Source organism: Crinia signifera, chromosome 5 (genome assembly GCF_055691185.1).
Source record: "Crinia signifera chromosome 5, ASM5569118v1, whole genome shotgun sequence".
In the NCBI taxonomy this organism is placed as follows: domain Eukaryota; kingdom Metazoa; phylum Chordata; class Amphibia; order Anura; family Myobatrachidae; genus Crinia; species Crinia signifera.
Window position 1 is genome coordinate 335,231,932 of NC_139221.1, and position 18,652 is coordinate 335,250,583.

The window sequence follows — 18,652 nt, forward strand, 5'->3', positions numbered from 1 at the left end:
CAGGTGCACAGAGCGGCGTCACGGTCTCTGTTGGGGCGTCACTGTGCGCTCGGATATTGGGGTATGGCTGTAATGTTGTCTGTTTCCGCAGGTGCACAGAGCGGCGTCACGGTCTCTGTTGGGGTGTCACTGTGCGCTCAGATATTGGGTATGACTGTAATGTTGTCTGTTCCCGCAGGTGCACAGAGCGGCATCACGGTCTCTGTTGGGGCGTCACTGGGCGCTCGGATATTGGGTACGGCTGTAATGTTGTCTGTTTCCGCAGGTGCACAGAGCGGCGTCACAGTCTCTGTTGGGCGTCACTGTGCGCTCGGATATTGGGGTACGGCTGTAATGTTGTCTGTTCCCGCAGGTGCACAGAGCGGCGTCACGGTCTCTGTTGGGCGTCACTGTGCGCTCGGATATTGGGTACGGCTGTAATGTTGTCTGTTTCCGCAGGTGCACAGAGCGGCGTTACGGTCTCTGTTGGGGTGTCACTGGGCGCTCGGATATTGGGGTATGGCTGTTATGTTGTCTGTTTCCGCAGGTGCACAGAGCGGCGTCAGGGTCTCTGTTGGGGCGTCACTGTGCGCTCGGATATTGGGGTACGGCTGTAATGTTGTCTGTTCCCGCAGGTGCACAGAGCGGCGTCAGGGTCTCTGTTGGGCGTCACTGTGCGCTCAGATATTGGGTATGACTGTAATGTTGTCTGTTCCCGCAGGTGCACAGAGCGGCGTCACGGTCTCTGTTGGGGTGTCACTGTGCGCTCAGATATTGGGGTACGGCTGTAATGTTGTCTGTTCCCGCAGGTGCACAGAGCGGCGTCACGGTCTCTGTTGGGCGTCACTGTGCGCTCAGATATTGGGGTATGGCTGTTATGTTGTCTGTTTCCGCAGGTGCACAGAGCGGCGTTACGGTCTCTGTTGGGGTGTCACTGGGCGCTCGGATATTGGGGTATGGCTGTTATGTTGTCTGTTTCCGCAGGTGCACAGAGCGGCGTCAGGGTCTCTGTTGGGGCGTCACTGTGCGCTCAGATATTGGGGTACGGCTGTAATGTTGTCTGTTCCCGCAGGTGCACAGAGCGGCGTCACGGTCTCTGTTGGGCGTCACTGTGCGCTCAGATATTGGGTATGACTGTAATGTTGTCTGTTTCCGCAGGTGCACAGAGCGGCGTCACGGTCTCTGTTGGGGCGTCACTGTGTGCTCGGATATTGGGGTATGACTGTAATGTTGTCTGTTCCCGCAGGTGCACAGAGCGGCGTCACGGTCTCTGTTGGGGCGTCACTGTGCGCTCGGATATTGGGTACGGCTGTAATGTTGTCTGTTTCCGCAGGTGCACAGAGCGGCGTTACGGTCTCTGTTGGGTTGTCACTGGGCGCTCGGATATTGGGGTATGACTGTAATGTTGTCTGTTTCCGCAGGTGCACAGAGCGGTGTCACGGTCTCTGTTGGGGCGTCACTGTGCGCTCAGATATTGGGGTACGGCTGTAATGTTGTCTGTTCCCGCAGGTGCACAGAGCGGCGTCAGGGTCTCTGTTGGGCGTCACTGTGCGCTCAGATATTGGGTATGACTGTAATGTTGTCTGTTCCCGCAGGTGCACAGAGCGGCGTCACGGTCTCTGTTGGGGTGTCACTGTGCGCTCAGATATTGGGGTATGGCTGTAATGTTGTCTGTTCCTGCAGGTGCACAGAGCGGCGTCAGGGTCTCTGTTGGGGCGTCACTGTGCGCTCGGATATTGGGGTATGACTGTAATGTTGTCTGTTTCCGCAGGTGCACAGAGCGGTGTCACGGTCTCTGTTGGGGCGTCACTGTGCGCTCAGATATTGGGGTATGGCTGTAATGTTGTCTGTTTCCGCAGGTGCACAGAGCGGCGTCAGGGTCTCTGTTGGGGCGTCACTGTGCGCTCAGATATTGGGGTATGGCTGTAATGTTGTCTGTTCCCGCAGGTGCACAGAGCGGCGTCACGGTCTCTGTTGGGGCGTCACTGTGCGCTCGGATATGGGGGTATGACTGTAATGTTGTCTGTTCCCGCAGATGCACAGAGCGGCGTCACAGTCTCTGTTGGGGTGTCACTGTGCGCTCAGATATTGGGGTATGACTGTAATGTTGTCTGTTCCTGCAGGTGCACAGAGCGGCGTCATGGTCTCTGTTGGGGCGTCACTGTGCGCTCAGATATTGGGGTATGACTGTAATGTTGTCTGTTTCCGCAGGTGCACAGAGCGGCGTCAGGGTCTCTGCTGGGCGTCACTGTGCGCTCGGATATGGGGGTATGGCTGTAATGTTGTCTGTTTCCGCAGGTGCACAGAGCGGCGTCAGGGTCTCTGTTGGGGCGTCACTGTGCGCTCAGATATTGGGGTATGGCTGTAATGTTGTCTGTTTCCGCAGGTGCACAGAGCGGCGTCAGGGTCTCTGTTGGGGCGTCACTGTGCGCTCAGATATGGGGGTATAACTGTAATGTTGTCTGTTTCCGCAGGCGCACAGAGCGGAGTCACGGTCTCTGTTGGGGTGTCACTGTGCGCTCAGATATTGGGGTATGGCTGTAATGTTGTCTGTTCCCGCAGGTGCACAGAGCGGCGTCACGGTCTCTGTTGGGGTGTCACTGTGCGCTCAGATATTGGGGTATGGCTGTAATGTTGTCTGTTCCCGCAGGTGCACAGAGCGGCATCAGGGTCTCTGTTGGGGCGTCACTGTGCGCTCAGATATTGGGGTATAACTGTAATGTTGTCTGTTTCCGCAGGTGCACAGAGCGGCGTCACGGTCTCTGTTGGGGTGTCACTGTGCGCTCAGATATTGGGTATGGCTGTAATGTTGTCTGTTTCCGCAGGTGCACAGAGCGGCGTCAGGGTCTCTGCTGGGCGTCACTGTGCGCTCGGATATGGGGGTATGGCTGTAATGTTGTCTGTTTCCGCAGGTGCACAGAGCGGCGTCACGGTCTCTGTTGGGGCGTCACTGTGCGCTCGGATATGGGGGTATGACTGTAATGTTGTCTGTTTCCGCAGGTGCACAGAGCGGCGTCACGGTCTCTGTTGGGGCGTCACTGTGCACGCAGATATTGGGTATGACTGTAATGTTGTCTGTTTCCGCAGGCGCACAGAGCGGCGTCACGGTCTCTGTTGGGGTGTCACTGTGCGCTCAGATATTGGGTATGGCTGTAATGTTGTCTGTTTCCGCAGGTGCACAGAGCGGCGTCAGGGTCTCTGCTGGGCGTCACTGTGCGCTCGGATATGGGGGTATGGCTGTAATGTTGTCTGTTTCCGCAGGTGCACAGAGCAGCGTCACGGTCTCTGTTGGGGCGTCACTGTGTGCTCAGATATTGGGGTATGGCTGTAATGTTGTCTGTTCCCGCAGGTGCACAGAGCGGCGTCACGGTCTCTGTTGGGGTGTCACTGTACGCTCAGATATTGGGGTATGACTGTAATGTTGTCTGTTTCCGCAGGTGCACAGAGCGGCGTCACGGTCTCTGTTGGGGCGTCACTGTGCGCTCGGATATGGGGGTATGGCTGTAATGTTGTCTGTTTCCGCAGGTGCACAGAGCGGCGTCACGGTCTCTGTTGGGGCGTCACTGTGCGCTCGGATATGGGGGTATGACTGTAATGTTGTCTGTTCCCGCAGGTGCACAGAGCGGCGTCAGGGTCTCTGTTGGGGCGTCACTGTGCGCTCAGATATTGGGGTATAACTGTAATGTTGTCTGTTTCCGCAGGTGCACAGAGCGGCGTCACGGTCTCTGTTGGGGTGTCACTGTGCGCTCAGATATTGGGTATGGCTGTAATGTTGTCTGTTTCCGCAGGTGCACAGAGCGGCGTCACGGTCTCTGTTGGGGCGTCACTGTGCGCTCGGATATGGGGGTATGACTGTAATGTTGTCTGTTTCCGCAGGTGCACAGAGCGGCGTCACGGTCTCTGTTGGGGTGTCACTGTGCGCTCAGATATTGGGTATGGCTGTAATGTTGTCTGTTTCCGCAGGTGCACAGAGCGGCGTCAGGGTCTCTGCTGGGCGTCACTGTGCGCTCGGATATGGGGGTATGGCTGTAATGTTGTCTGTTTCCGCAGGTGCACAGAGCAGCGTCACGGTCTCTGTTGGGGCGTCACTGTGTGCTCAGATATTGGGGTATGGCTGTAATGTTGTCTGTTCCCGCAGGTGCACAGAGCGGCGTCACGGTCTCTGTTGGGGTGTCACTGTACGCTCAGATATTGGGGTATGACTGTAATGTTGTCTGTTTCCGCAGGTGCACAGAGCGGCGTCAGGGTCTCTGTTGGGGCGTCACTGTGCGCTCGGATATGGGGGTATGGCTGTAATGTTGTCTGTTCCCGCAGGTGCACAGAGCGGCGTCACTGTCTCTGTTGGGGCGTCACTGTGCGCTCGGATATGGGGGTATGGCTGTAATGTTGTCTGTTTCCGCAGGTGCACAGAGCGGCGTCACGGTCTCTGTTGGGGCGTCACTGTGCGCTCGGATATGGGGGTATGACTGTAATGTTGTCTGTTTCCGCAGGTGCACAGAGCGGCGTCACGGTCTCTGTTGGGGTGTCACTGTGCACGCAGATATTGGGTATGACTGTAATGTTGTCTGTTTCCGCAGGCGCACAGAGCGGCGTCACGGTCTCTGTTGGGGTGTCACTGTGCGCTCAGATATTGGGTATGGCTGTAATGTTGTCTGTTTCCGCAGGTGCACAGAGCGGCGTCAGGGTCTCTGCTGGGCGTCACTGTGCGCTCGGATATGGGGGTATGGCTGTAATGTTGTCTGTTTCCGCAGGTGCACAGAGCAGCGTCACGGTCTCTGTTGGGGCGTCACTGTGTGCTCAGATATTGGGGTATGGCTGTAATGTTGTCTGTTCCCGCAGGTGCACAGAGCGGCGTCACGGTCTCTGTTGGGGTGTCACTGTACGCTCAGATATTGGGGTATGACTGTAATGTTGTCTGTTTCCGCAGGTGCACAGAGCGGCGTCACGGTCTCTGTTGGGGCGTCACTGTGCGCTCGGATATGGGGGTATGACTGTAATGTTGTCTGTTCCCGCAGGTGCACAGAGCGGCGTCAGGGTCTCTGTTGGGGCGTCACTGTGCACTCAGATATTGGGGTATAACTGTAATGTTGTCTGTTTCCGCAGGTGCACAGAGCGGCGTCACGGTCTCTGTTGGGGCGTCACTGTGCGCTCGGATATTGGGGTATGGCTGTAATGTTGTCTGTTCCCGCAGGTGCACAGAGCGGCGTCACGGTCTCTGTTGGGGTGTCACTGTGCGCTCAGATATTGGGTATGGCTGTAATGTTGTCTGTTTCCGCAGGTGCACAGAGCGGCGTCACGGTCTCTGTTGGGGCGTCACTGTGCGCTCGGATATGGGGGTATGACTGTAATGTTGTCTGTTTCCGCAGGTGCACAGAGCGGCGTCACGGTCTCTGTTGGGGTGTCACTGTGCGCTCAGATATTGGGTATGGCTGTAATGTTGTCTGTTTCCGCAGGTGCACAGAGCGGCGTCAGGGTCTCTGCTGGGCGTCACTGTGCGCTCGGATATGGGGGTATGGCTGTAATGTTGTCTGTTTCCGCAGGTGCACAGAGCGGCGTCACGGTCTCTGTTGGGGCGTCACTGTGTGCTCGGATATGGGGGTATGACTGTAATGTTGTCTGTTCCCGCAGGTGCACAGAGCGGCGTCAGGGTCTCTGTTGGGGCGTCACTGTGCGCTCAGATATTGGGGTATAACTGTAATGTTGTCTGTTCCCGCAGGTGCACAGAGCGGCGTCACGGTCTCTGTTGGGGCGTCACTGTGCGCTCAGATATTGGGTATGGCTGTAATGTTGTCTGTTTCCGCAGGTGCACAGAGCGGCGTCACGGTCTCTGTTGGGGCGTCACTGTGCGCTCGGATATTGGGTATGACTGTAATGTTGTCTGTTTCCGCAGGTGCACAGAGCGGCGTCACGGTCTCTGTTGGGGTGTCACTGTGCGCTCAGATATTGGGTATGGCTGTAATGTTGTCTGTTTCCGCAGGTGCACAGAGCGGCGTCAGGGTCTCTGCTGGGCGTCACTGTGCGCTCGGATATGGGGGTATGGCTGTAATGTTGTCTGTTTCTGCAGGTGCACAGAGCAGCGTCACGGTCTCTGTTGGGGTGTCACTGTACGCTCAGATATTGGGGTATGACTGTAATGTTGTCTGTTCCCGCAGGTGCACAGAGCGGCGTCACGGTCTCTGTTGGGGTGTCACTGTACGCTCAGATATTGGGGTATGACTGTAATGTTGTCTGTTCCCGCAGGTGCACAGAGCGGCATCACGGTCTCTGTTGGGGTGTCACTGTGTGCTCGGATATTGGGCTATGGCTGTAATGTTGTCTGTTTCCGCAGGTGCACAGAGCGGCGTCACGGTCTGTGTTGGGGCGTCACTGTGCGCTCGGATATTGGGGTATGACTGTAATGTTGTCTGTTTCCGCAGGTGCACAGAGCGGCGTCAGGGTCTCTGTTGGGGCGTCACTGTGCGCTCAGATATGGGGGTATGACTGTAATGTTGTCTGTTTCCGCAGGTGCACAGAGCGGCGTCAGGGTCTCTGTTGGGGCGTCACTGTGCGCTCGGATATGGGGGTATGGCTGTAATGTTGTCTGTTCCCGCAGGTGCACAGAGCGGCGTCACGGTCTCTGTTGGGGCGTCACTGTGTGCTCGGATATTGGGTATGACTGTAATGTTGTCTGTTTCCGCAGGTGCACAGAGCGGTGTCACGGTCTCTGTTGGGGCGTCACTGTGTGCTCGGATATTGGGTATGACTGTAATGTTGTCTGTTTCCGCAGGTGCACAGAGCGGCGTCACGGTCTCTGTTGGGGTGTCACTGTGCGCTCAGATATGGGGGTATGGCTGTAATGTTGTCTGTTTCCGCAGGTGCACAGAGCGGCGTCACGGTCTCTGTTGGGGCGTCACTGTGCGCTCGGATATGGGGGTATGACTGTAATGTTGTCTGTTTCCGCAGGTGCACAGAGCGGCGTCGGCCGGCTTCCTGCTCCATGGTCTGGCCTCTTTTGCTATGTGTCTCCTGTTTCCCAGCCACACGGAGGCGCTTTATACCAGCACATGGATTGCCAGCGTTATCGGCCTGACGCTTGTGGTCTTCTCCTTCTTCTGGCTGAGTGGTGACCGGTCCACAGCCAACTTGGTTCTGATCTCCGCCCTTCTTCTGGCCTCCACCTCTGGGTACCTGACTCATGAAGCTAAGAGAGTGGCCCCTTATTTCACCAAGGCCGGGACCACGCTAAGCATCCTGGTCATCTCCCTCTTCACTGGGAACAAGTACGGGGTGCTGGGCAGCCTGACACTGGGGACTGACGGCCTCCTGCGTTTTCTCAGTGATTCAAGGATTTTACCCTTTTCAGCAGAAATCAGCTCAAACTGCATCCTCAGTGCGGCCTTCCTGACGCTAGAGCTGGCTCTGAGGACTGACATGTGCGACACAACCTGATACCGGGATCATACGTGTGACATTGCCGGCCGGTGTGGTAATAAGCTGTCACCCGATGCCCTATATCTCCAGAATCCCATCTCCCACTTGGGACGGTTTCCAGGGGACGTGCCTGGTAGATGCGCAGGAGCTATAATACCTGACTGCTACTCAGCACTGCGTAGATGATGACACCTCTCCTATCCCTCAGTACACAGGAGATCAGAGTATTACCAATAAATCTCTGTGTCCATCTTGTGTCTGGTGTTAAGTGATTGGGGGAGCAGGTGTCCCTGCCACACGGTATCGGTATACAAAAATACACTGCTGCACGGTATCAATATACACAGGACACTACCACACCTGCCACACGGTATCGGTATACAAAAATTCACTGCTGCACGGTATCAATATACACAGGACACTACCACACCTGCCACACGGTATCGGTATACAAAAATTCACTGCTGCACGGTATCAATATACACAGGACACTACCACACCTGCCACACGGTATCGGTATACAAAAATTCACTGCTGCACGGTATCAATATACACTACCACACCTGCCACACGGTATCGGTATACAAAAATACACTGCTGCACGGTATCAATATACACAGGACACTACCACACCTGCCACACGGTATACAAAAATACACTGCTGCACGGTATCAATATACACAGGACACTACCGCACCTGCCACACGGTATCAGTAAACAAAAACACACTGCTGCAGGTATCAATATACACAGGACACTACCGCACCTGCCACACGGTATACAAAAATACACTGCTGCACGGTATCAATATACACAGGACACTACCGCACCTGCCACACGGTATCGGTATACAAAAATACACTGCTGCACGGTATCAATATACACAGGACACTACCACACCAGCCACACGGTATCAGTAAACAAAAACACACTGCTGCAGGTATCAATATACACAGGACACTACCGCACCTGCCACACGGTATACAAAAATACACTGCTGCACGGTATCAATATACACAGGACACTACCACACCTGCCACACGTTATCCGTAAACAAAAACACACTGCTGCACGGTATCAATATACACAGGACACTACCACACCTGCCACACGGTATCGGTATACAAAAATTCACTGCTGCACGGTATCAATATACACAGGACACTACCACACCTGCCACACGGTATCGGTATACAAAAATTCACTGCTGCACGGTATCAATATACACAGGACACTACCACACCTGCCACACGGTATCTGTATACAAAAATTCACTGCTGCACGGTATCAATATACACTACCACACCTGCCACACGGTATCGGTATACAAAAATACACTGCTGCACGGTATCAATATACACAGGACACTACCACACCTGCCACACGGTATACAAAAATACACTGCTGCACGGTATCAATATACACAGGACACTACCGCACCTGCCACACGGTATCAGTAAACAAAAACACACTGCTGCAGGTATCAATATACACAGGACACTACCGCACCTGCCACACGGTATACAAAAATACACTGCTGCACGGTATCAATATACACAGGACACTACCGCACCTGCCACACGGTATCGGTATACAAAAATACACTGCTGCACGGTATCAATATACACAGGACACTACCACACCAGCCACACGGTATCAGTAAACAAAAACACACTGCTGCAGGTATCAATATACACAGGACACTACCGCACCTGCCACACGGTATACAAAAATACACTGCTGCACGGTATCAATATACACAGGACACTACCACACCTGCCACACGTTATCCGTAAACAAAAACACACTGCTGCAGGTATCAATATACACAGGACACTACCGCACCTACCACATGGTATCGATATACAAAAATACACTGCTGCACGGTATCCATATACACAGAACACTACCACACCTGCCACACGGTATCGGTATACAGTAGGACACTACCGCACGGTATCAGTACCGCACATGCCACACTGTATCAGTATACAGTAGGACACTACCGCACCTGCCACACGGTATCAGTATACAATAAGACACTGTTGTACGGTATCGGTATACAATAGGACACTACCGCACAGTATCAGTATACAATAGGACACTAGCGCACTTGCCACATGGTATCAGTAAACAATAAGACACTGCTCTACCGTATCGGCACACAATAGGACACCGCCGCACGGCATCGGCACACAATAGGACACCGCAGCATAGTATCACTACCGCACCTGCCACACGGTATCAGTATACAATAGGACACTACCGCACGGTATCAGTATACAATAGGACACTACCGCACCTGCCACATGGTATCAGTATACAATAGGACACTACCGCACTGTATCAGTATATAATAGGACACTACCGCACCTGCCACATGATATCAGTAAATAATAAGACACTATTGTATGGTATCAGTATACAATAGGACACTACCGCACCTGCCACATGGTATCAGTAAACAATAAGACACTGCTCTACCGTATCGGCACACAGTAGGACACCGCCGCACGGTATCGGCACACAGTAGGACACCACCGCAAGGTATCGGCACACAGTAGAACACTGCCGCACGGTATCAGTATACAATAGGACACTACCGCACCTGCCATACGGTATACAATAGGACACTACCGCACGATATCAGTAAACAATAAGACACTGCTGTACAGTATCGGTATACAATAGGACACTACCGCACCTGCCACACGGTATCGGTATACAGTAGGACACTACCGCATGGTATCAGTATACAGTAGGACACTACCGCACCTGCCATATGGTATCCGTAAACAATAAGACACTGCTCTACCGTATCGGCACACAATAGGACACCGCCGCACGGCATCGGCACACAATAGGACACCGCAGCATGGTATCACTACCGCACCTGCCACACGGTATCAGTATACAATAGGACACTACCGCACTGTATCAGTATACAATAGGACACTACCGCACCTGCCACATGGTATCAGTATACAATAGGACACTACCGCACAGTATCAGTATATAATAGGACACTACCGCACCTGCCACACGATATCAGTAAATAATAAGACACTATTGTTATGGTATCAGTATACAATAGGACACTACCGCACCTGCCACATGGTATCAGTAAACAATAAGACACTGCTCTACCAAATCGGCACACAGTAGGACACCGCCGCACGGTATCGGCACACAGTAGGACACCACCGCAAGGTATCGGCACACAGTAGAACACTGCTGCACGGTATCAGTATACAATAGGACACTACCGCACCTGCCATACGGTATACAATAGGACACTACCGCACAATATCAGTAAACAATAAGACACTACTGTACAGTATCGGTATACAATAGGACACTACCGCACCTGCCACACGGTATCGGTATACAGTAGGACACTACCGCATGGTATCAGTATACAGTAGGACACTACCGCACCTGCCATATGGTATCAGTAAACAATAAGACACTGCTCTACCGTATCAGTACACAATAGGACACCGCTGCACGGCATCGGCACACAATAGGACACCGCAGCATGGTATCACTACCGCACCTGCCACACGGTATCAGTATACAATAGGACACTACCGCACCTGCCACACGGTATCGGTATACAGTAGGACACTACCGCATGGTATCAGTATACAGTAGGACACTACCGTACCTGCCATATGGTATCAGTAAACAATAAGACACTGCTCTACCGTATCGGCACACAATAGGACACCGCTGCACGGTATCGCCACACAGTAGGACACCCCCGCACGGTATCACCGTATCGGCGCACAGTAGGACACCGCCGCACGGTATCGCCACACAGTAGGACACCGCCGCACGGTATCGCCGCACAGTATCGGCACACAGTAGGACACCGCAGCACAGTATCGCCACACAGTAGGACACCGCCGTACGGTATCGCCACACAGTAGGACACCGCCGCACGGTATCACCGCACAGTATCGGCACACAGTAGGACACCGCAGCACGGTATCGGCACACAATAGGAAACTGCCGCACGTTATTGGCATACAATAGGACACTGCTGCACAGTATCGGCACACAGGACACTGCTGCACGGTATTGGCACACAGTAGGACACCGCTGCACGGTATTGGCACACAATAGGACATTGCAGCACGGTATCGGCACACAGTAGGACACCGCTGCACGGTATCGGCACACAATAGGACACTGCAGCACGGTATCGGCACACAGTAGGACACCGCTGCACGGTATCGGCACACAATAGGACACTGCAGCACGGTATCGGCACACAGTAGGACACCGCTGCACGGTATCGGCACACAATAGGACACTGCAGCACGGTATCAGCACACAGTAGGACACCGCTGCACGGTATCGGCACACAGTAGGACACTGCCGCCTGGTATCGGCACACAATAGGACACTGCAGCACGGTATCGGCACACAGTAGGACACCGCCGCACGGTATTGGCACACAGTATGACACCGCCGCACGGTATTGGCACACAGTAGGACACCGCCGCACGGTATCGGCACACAGTAGGACACCGCCGCCTGGTATCGGCACACAATAGGACACTGCAGCACGGTATCGGCACACAGTAGGACACCGCTTCACGGTATCGGCATACAATAGGACACTTCTGCACAGTAGAGCCTTCTCCAGCCCCCCGGAATGATCAGCGTCTGGTGACATAGCTTGGTCCCGTGCATTCTCAGTACAGATTCATCACTACAGGAAGCAGCGGACGTGCAGACTGGGATCTAGCACCTGTACTGTGTGCGGGTGCAAGGCTGCTGTCTCTGAGCCAGTGCGGTGAGGGATCCTGTAGCCAATAGGGGAGTGTAGATGATACACCCTTTGCACAGTGAACCAGGCAGTAATACGCCACACCTCTGACGCATATCTGTGGTTGCACATTTCTCAGAGGTTGTATATAGACAGTACTAGGAAATGTTTTACTGGTTTAACCGCTGTATCGGAACACAATGTTGTAGTGACAGCTGTGTCTTATAGCACATAAGTGACATTGTATCTGGGTAATGCTGCACTGCAGGGGGGCAGATGTAAACATGCAGAGATCACTGTAGAGCTGGAGGAACGGGGACTAGATCAGGTTTGAATTGGGCTCTATGGAGATACTCGGCAATATAAGAGCCTCCAAGCTTGGTGGTCATGCGGGATGCCGGCTGAACTCGAAGGAAGTTTCCACAGGGTGATGGGTGTAGTGGTGGGTACAGGGCGATGGGTGTAGTGGTGGGTACAGGGTGTAGTGGGTGGGTGCACAGGGTGATGGATGTAGTGGTGGGTGCACAGGGTGATGGGTGTAGTGGTGGGTACAGGGTGATGGGTGTAGTGGTGGGTACAGGGTGATGGGTGTAGTAGTGGGTACAGGGTGATGGGTGTAGTGGTGGGTAGAGGGTGATGGGTGTGGTGGGTACAGGGTGATGGGTACAGGGTGATGGGTGTAGTGGGTGGGTGCACAGGGTGATGGGTGTAGTGGTGGGTACAGGGTGATGGGTGTAGTGGTGGGTACAGGGTGATGGGTGTAGTGGTGGGTACAGGGTGGTGGGTAGAGGGTGATGGGTGTAGTGATGGGTACAGGGTGATGGGTGTAGTGGGTGGGTGCACAGGGTGATGGGTGTAGTGGTGGGTACAGGGTGATGGGTGTAGTGGTGGGTACACAGGGTGATGGGTGTAGTGGTGGGTACAGGGTGTAGTGGTGGGTACAGGGTGATGGGTGTAGTGGTGGGTACAGGGTGATGGGTGTAGTGGGTGGGTGCACAGGGTGATGGGTGTAGTGGTGGGTACAGGGTGATGGGTGTAGTGGTGGGTACAGGGTGTAGTGGGTGGGTACACAGGGTGATGGTTGTAGTGCTGGGTGCACAGGGTGATGGGTGTAGTGCTGGGTGCACAGGGTGATGGATGTAGTGGTGGGTACAGGGTGATGGGTGTAGTGGTGGGTACAGGGTGATGGATGTAGTGGTGGGTACAGGGTGTAGTGGTGGGTGCACAGGGTGTAGTGGTGGGTACAGGGTGATGGGTGTAGTGGTGGGTACAGGGTGTAGTGGGTGGGTGCACAGGGTGATGGATGTAGTGGTGGGTGCACAGGGTGATGGGTGTAGTGGTGGGTACAGGGTGATGGGTGTAGTGGTGGGTACAGGGTGATGGATGTAGTGGTGGGTGCACAGGGTGATAGGTGTAGTGGTGGGTACAGGGTGATGGGTGTAGTGGTGGGTACAGGGTGATGGGTGTAGTGGTGGGTTCACAGGGTGATGGGTGTAGTGGTGGGTACAGGGTGATGGGTGTAGTGGTGGGTACAGGGTGATGGGTGTAGTGGTGGGTGCACAGGGTGATGGGTGTAGTGGGTGGGTGCACAGGGTGATGGGTGTAGTGGTGGGGACAGGGTGATGGGTGTAGTGGGTGGGTGCACAGGGTGATGGGTGTAGTGGTGGGTACAGGGTGATGGGTGTAGTGGTGGGTACAGGGTGTAGTGGGTGGGTGCACAGGGTGATGGTTGTAGTGCTGGGTGCACAGGGTGATGGGTGTAGTGCTGGGTGCACAGGGTGATGGGTGTAGTGGTGGGTACAGGGTGATGGGTGTAGTGGTGGGTACAGGGTGATGGGTGTAGTGGTGGGTACAGGGTGTAGTGGGTGCACAGGGTGATGGATGTAGTGGTGGGTGCACAGGGTGATGGGTGTAGTGGTGGGTACAGGGTGATGGGTGTAGTGGTGGGTACAGGGTGATGGGTGTAGTGGTGGGTACAGGGTGATGGGTGTAGTGGTGGGTACAGGGTGATGGGTGTAGTGGTGGGTTCACAGGGTGATGGGTGTAGTGGTGGGTACAGGGTGATGGGTGTAGTGGTGGGTACAGGGTGATGGGTGTAGTGGTGGGTACAGGGTGATGGGTGTAGTGGGTGGGTGCACAGGGTGATGGGTGTAGTGGTGGGTACAGGGTGATGGGTGTAGTGGGTGGGTGCACAGGGTGATGGGTGTAGTGGTGGGTACAGGGTGATGGGTGTAGTGGTGGGTACAGGGTGTAGTGGGTGGGTACACAGGGTGATGGTTGTAGTGCTGGGTACAGGGTGATGGGTGTAGTGGGTGGGTGCACAGGGTGCTGGGTACAGGGTGATGGGTGTAGTGGGTGGGTGCACAGGGTGATGGGTGTAGTGGGTGGGTGCACAGGGTGATGGGTGTAGTGGTGGGTACAGGGTGATGGGTGTAGTGGTGGGTACAGGGTGATGGGTGTAGTGGTGGGTACAGGGTGATGGATGTAGTGGTGGGTACAGGGTGTAGTGGTGGGTGCACAGGGTGTAGTGGTGGGTACAGGGTGATGGGTGTAGTGGTGGGTACAGGGTGTAGTGGGTGGGTGCACAGGGTGATGGATGTAGTGGTGGGTGCACAGGGTGATGGGTGTAGTGGTGGGTACAGGGTGATGGGTGTAGTAGTGGGTACAGGGTGATGGGTGTAGTGGTGGGTACAGGGTGATGGGTGTGGTGGGTACAGGGTGATGGGTACAGGGTGATGGGTGTGGTGGGTACAGGGTGATGGGTACAGGGTGATGGGTGTAGTGGTGGGTACAGGGTGATGGGTGTAGTGGTGGGTACAGGGTGTAGTGGGTGGGTACACAGGGTGATGGTTGTAGTGCTGGGTGCACAGGGTGATGGGTGCAGTGGTGGGTACAGGGTGATGGGTGTAGTGGTGGGTACAGGGTGATGGATGTAGTGGTGGGTACAGGGTGTAGTGGTGGGTTCACAGGGTGTAGTGGTGGGTACAGGGTGATGGGTGTAGTGGTGGGTACAGGGTGTAGTGGGTGGGTGCACAGGGTGATGGATGTAGTGGTGGGTGCACAGGGTGATGGGTGTAGTGGTGGGTACAGGGTGATGGGTGTAGTGGTGGGTACAGGGTGATGGGTGTAGTAGTGGGTACAGGGTGATGGGTGTAGTGGTGGGTACAGGGTGATGGGTGTAGTGGTGGGTACAGGGTGATGGGTACAGGGTGATGGGTGTAGTGGGTGGGTACACAGGGTGATGGGTGTAGTGGTGGGTACAGGGTGATGGGTGTAGTGATGGGTACAGGGTGATGGGTGTAGTGGTGGGTGCACAGGGTGATGGGTGTAGTGGTGGGTACAGGGTGATGGGTGTAGTGGTGGGTACAGGGTGATGGATGTAGTGGTGGGTACAGGGTGTAGTGGTGGGTGCACAGGGTGTAGTGGTGGGTACAGGGTGATGGGTGTAGTGGTGGGTACAGGGTGTAGTGGGTGGGTGCACAGGGTGATGGATGTAGTGGTGGGTGCACAGGGTGATGGGTGTAGTGGTGGGTACAGGGTGATGGGTGTAGTGGTGGGTACAGGGTGATGGGTGTGGTGGGTACAGGGTGATGGGTGTAGTGGTGGGTACATGGTGATGGGTGTAGTGGTGGGTACAGGGTGATGGGTGTAGTGGTGGGTACAGGGTGATGGGTGTAGTGGTGGGTACAGGGTGTAGTGGGTGGGTACACAGGGTGATGGTTGTAGTGCTGGGTGCACAGGGTGATGGGTGCAGTGGTGGGTACAGGGTGATGGGTGTAGTGGTGGGTAAAGGGTGATGGATGTAGTGGTGGGTACAGGGTGTAGTGGTGGGTTCACAGGGTGTAGTGGTGGGTACAGGGTGATGGATGTAGTGGTGGGTACAGGGTGTAGTGGTGGGTTCACAGGGTGTAGTGGTGGGTACAGGGTGATGGGTGTAGTGGTGGGTACAGGGTGTAGTGGGTGGGTGCACAGGGTGATGGGTGTAGTGGTGGGTACAGGGTGATGGGTGTAGTGGTGGGTACAGGGTGTAGTGGGTGGGTACACAGGGTGATGGTTGTAGTGCTGGGTGCACAGGGTGATGGGTGTAGTGCTGGGTGCACAGGGTGATGGGTGTAGTGGTGGGTACAGGGTGATGGGTGTAGTGGTGGGTACAGGGTGATGGGTGTAGTGGTGGGTACAGGGTGTAGTGGGTGGGTGCACAGGGTGATGGATGTAGTGGTGGGTGCACAGGGTGATGGGTGTAGTGGTGGGTACAGGGTGATGGGTGTAGTGGTGGGTACAGGGTGATGGGTGTAGTGGTGGGTACAGGGTGATGGGTGTAGTGGTGGGTTCACAGGGTGATGGGTGTAGTGGTGGGTACAGGGTAATGGGTGTAGTGGTGGGTACAGGGTGATGGGTGTAGTGGTGGGTACAGGGTGATGGGTGTAGTGGGTGGGTGCACAGGGTGATGGGTGTAGTGGTGGGTACAGGGTGATGGGTGTAGTGGGTGGGTGCACAGGGTGATGGGTGTAGTGGTGGGTACAGGGTGATGGGTGTAGTGGTGGGTACAGGGTGTAGTGGGTGGGTACACAGGGTGATGGTTGTAGTGCTGGGTACAGGGTGATGGTGTAGTGGGTGGGTGCACAGGGTGCTGGGTACAGGGTGATGGGTGTAGTGGGTGGGTGCACAGGGTGATGGGTGTAGTGGGTGGGTGCACAGGGTGATGGGTGTAGTGGTGGGTACAGGGTGATGGGTGTAGTGGTGGGTACAGGGTGATGGGTGTAGTGGTGGGTACAGGGTGATGGATGTAGTGGTGGGTACAGGGTGTAGTGGTGGGTGCACAGGGTGTAGTGGTGGGTACAGGGTGATGGGTGTAGTGGTGGGTACAGGGTGTAGTGGGTGGGTGCACAGGGTGATGGATGTAGTGGTGGGTGCACAGGGTGATGGGTGTAGTGGTGGGTACAGGGTGATGGGTGTAGTAGTGGGTACAGGGTGATGGGTGTAGTGGTGGGTACAGGGTGATGGGTGTGGTGGGTACAGGGTGATGGGTACAGGGTGATGGGTACAGGGTGATGGGTGTAGTGGTGGGTACAGGGTGATGGGTGTAGTGGTGGGTACAGGGTGTAGTGGGTGGGTACACAGGGTGATGGTTGTAGTGCTGGGTGCACAGGGTGATGGGTGCAGTGGTGGGTACAGGGTGATGGGTGTAGTGGTGGGTACAGGGTGATGGATGTAGTGGTGGGTACAGGGTGTAGTGGTGGGTTCACAGGGTGTAGTGGTGGGTACAGGGTGATGGGTGTAGTGGTGGGTACAGGGTGTAGTGGGTGGGTGCACAGGGTGATGGATGTAGTGGTGGGTGCACAGGGTGATGGGTGTAGTGGTGGGTACAGGGTGATGGGTGTAGTAGTGGGTACAGGGTGATGGGTGTAGTGGTGGGTACAGGGTGATGGGTGTAGTGGTGGGTACAGGGTGATGGGTACAGGGTGATGGGTGTAGTGGGTGGGTACACAGGGTGATGGGTGTAGTGGTGGGTACAGGGTGATGGGTGTAGTGATGGGTACAGGGTGATGGGTGTAGTGGTGGGTGCACAGGGTGATGGGTGTAGTGGTGGGTACAGGGTGATGGGTGTAGTGGTGGGTACAGGGTGATGGATGTAGTGGTGGGTACAGGGTGTAGTGGTGGGTGCACAGGGTGTAGTGGTGGGTACAGGGTGATGGGTGTAGTGGTGGGTACAGGGTGTAGTGGGTGGGTGCACAGGGTGATGGATGTAGTGGTGGGTGCACAGGGTGATGAGTGTAGTGGTGGGTACAGGGTGATGGGTGTAGTGGTGGGTACAGGGTGATGGGTGTGGTGGGTACAGGGTGATGGGTGTAGTGGGGGGTACATGGTGATGGGTGTAGTGGTGGGTACAGGGTGATGGGTGTAGTGGTGGGTACAGGGTGATGGGTGTAGTGGTGGGTACAGGGTGTAGTGGGTGGGTACACAGGGTGATGGTTGTAGTGCTGGGTGCACAGGGTGATGGGTGCAGTGGTGGGTACAGGGTGATGGGTGTAGTGGTGGGTAAAGGGTGATGGGTGTAGTGGTGGGTTCACAGGGTGTAGTGGTGGGTACAGGGTGATGGGTGTAGTGGTGGGTACAGGGTGTAGTGGGTGGGTGCACAGGGTGATGGATGTAGTGGTGGGTGCACAGGGTGATGGGTGTAGTGGTGGGTACAGGGTGATGGGTGTAGTGGTGGGTACAGGGTGATGGGTGTAGTGGTGGGTACAGGGTGATGGGTGTAGTAGTGGGTACAGGGTGATGGGTGTAGTGGTGGGTGCACAGGGTGATGGGTGTAGTGGTGGGTACAGGGTGATGGGTGTAGTGGTGGGTACAGGGTGATGGGTGTAGTAGTGGGTACAGGTTGTAGTGGGTGGGTGCACAGGGTGATGGGTGTAGTGGTAGGTACAGGGTGATGGGTGTAGTGGTGGGTACAGGGTGTAGTGGGTGATGGGTGTAGTGGTGGGTACA

General features: G+C 55.2%; 1 protein-coding gene across 3 annotated transcripts in view; it reads left to right on the forward strand.

The window, feature by feature from the left end:
• Positions 1 to 7,639, forward strand: part of TMEM276 (transmembrane protein 276) — a 74,014-nt gene extending 66,375 nt beyond the window's left edge. For all 3 annotated transcript variants that reach the window (XM_083145084.1, XM_083145085.1, XM_083145086.1), the window contains exon 3: positions 6,922 to 7,639. In XM_083145084.1, coding sequence (XP_083001210.1) covers positions 6,922 to 7,407 — 486 coding nt within the window. In that variant the 3' untranslated portion in view covers positions 7,408 to 7,639. The remainder of the gene's footprint in view (positions 1 to 6,921) is intronic.
• Positions 7,640 to 18,652: the final 11,013 nt, after the last annotated feature.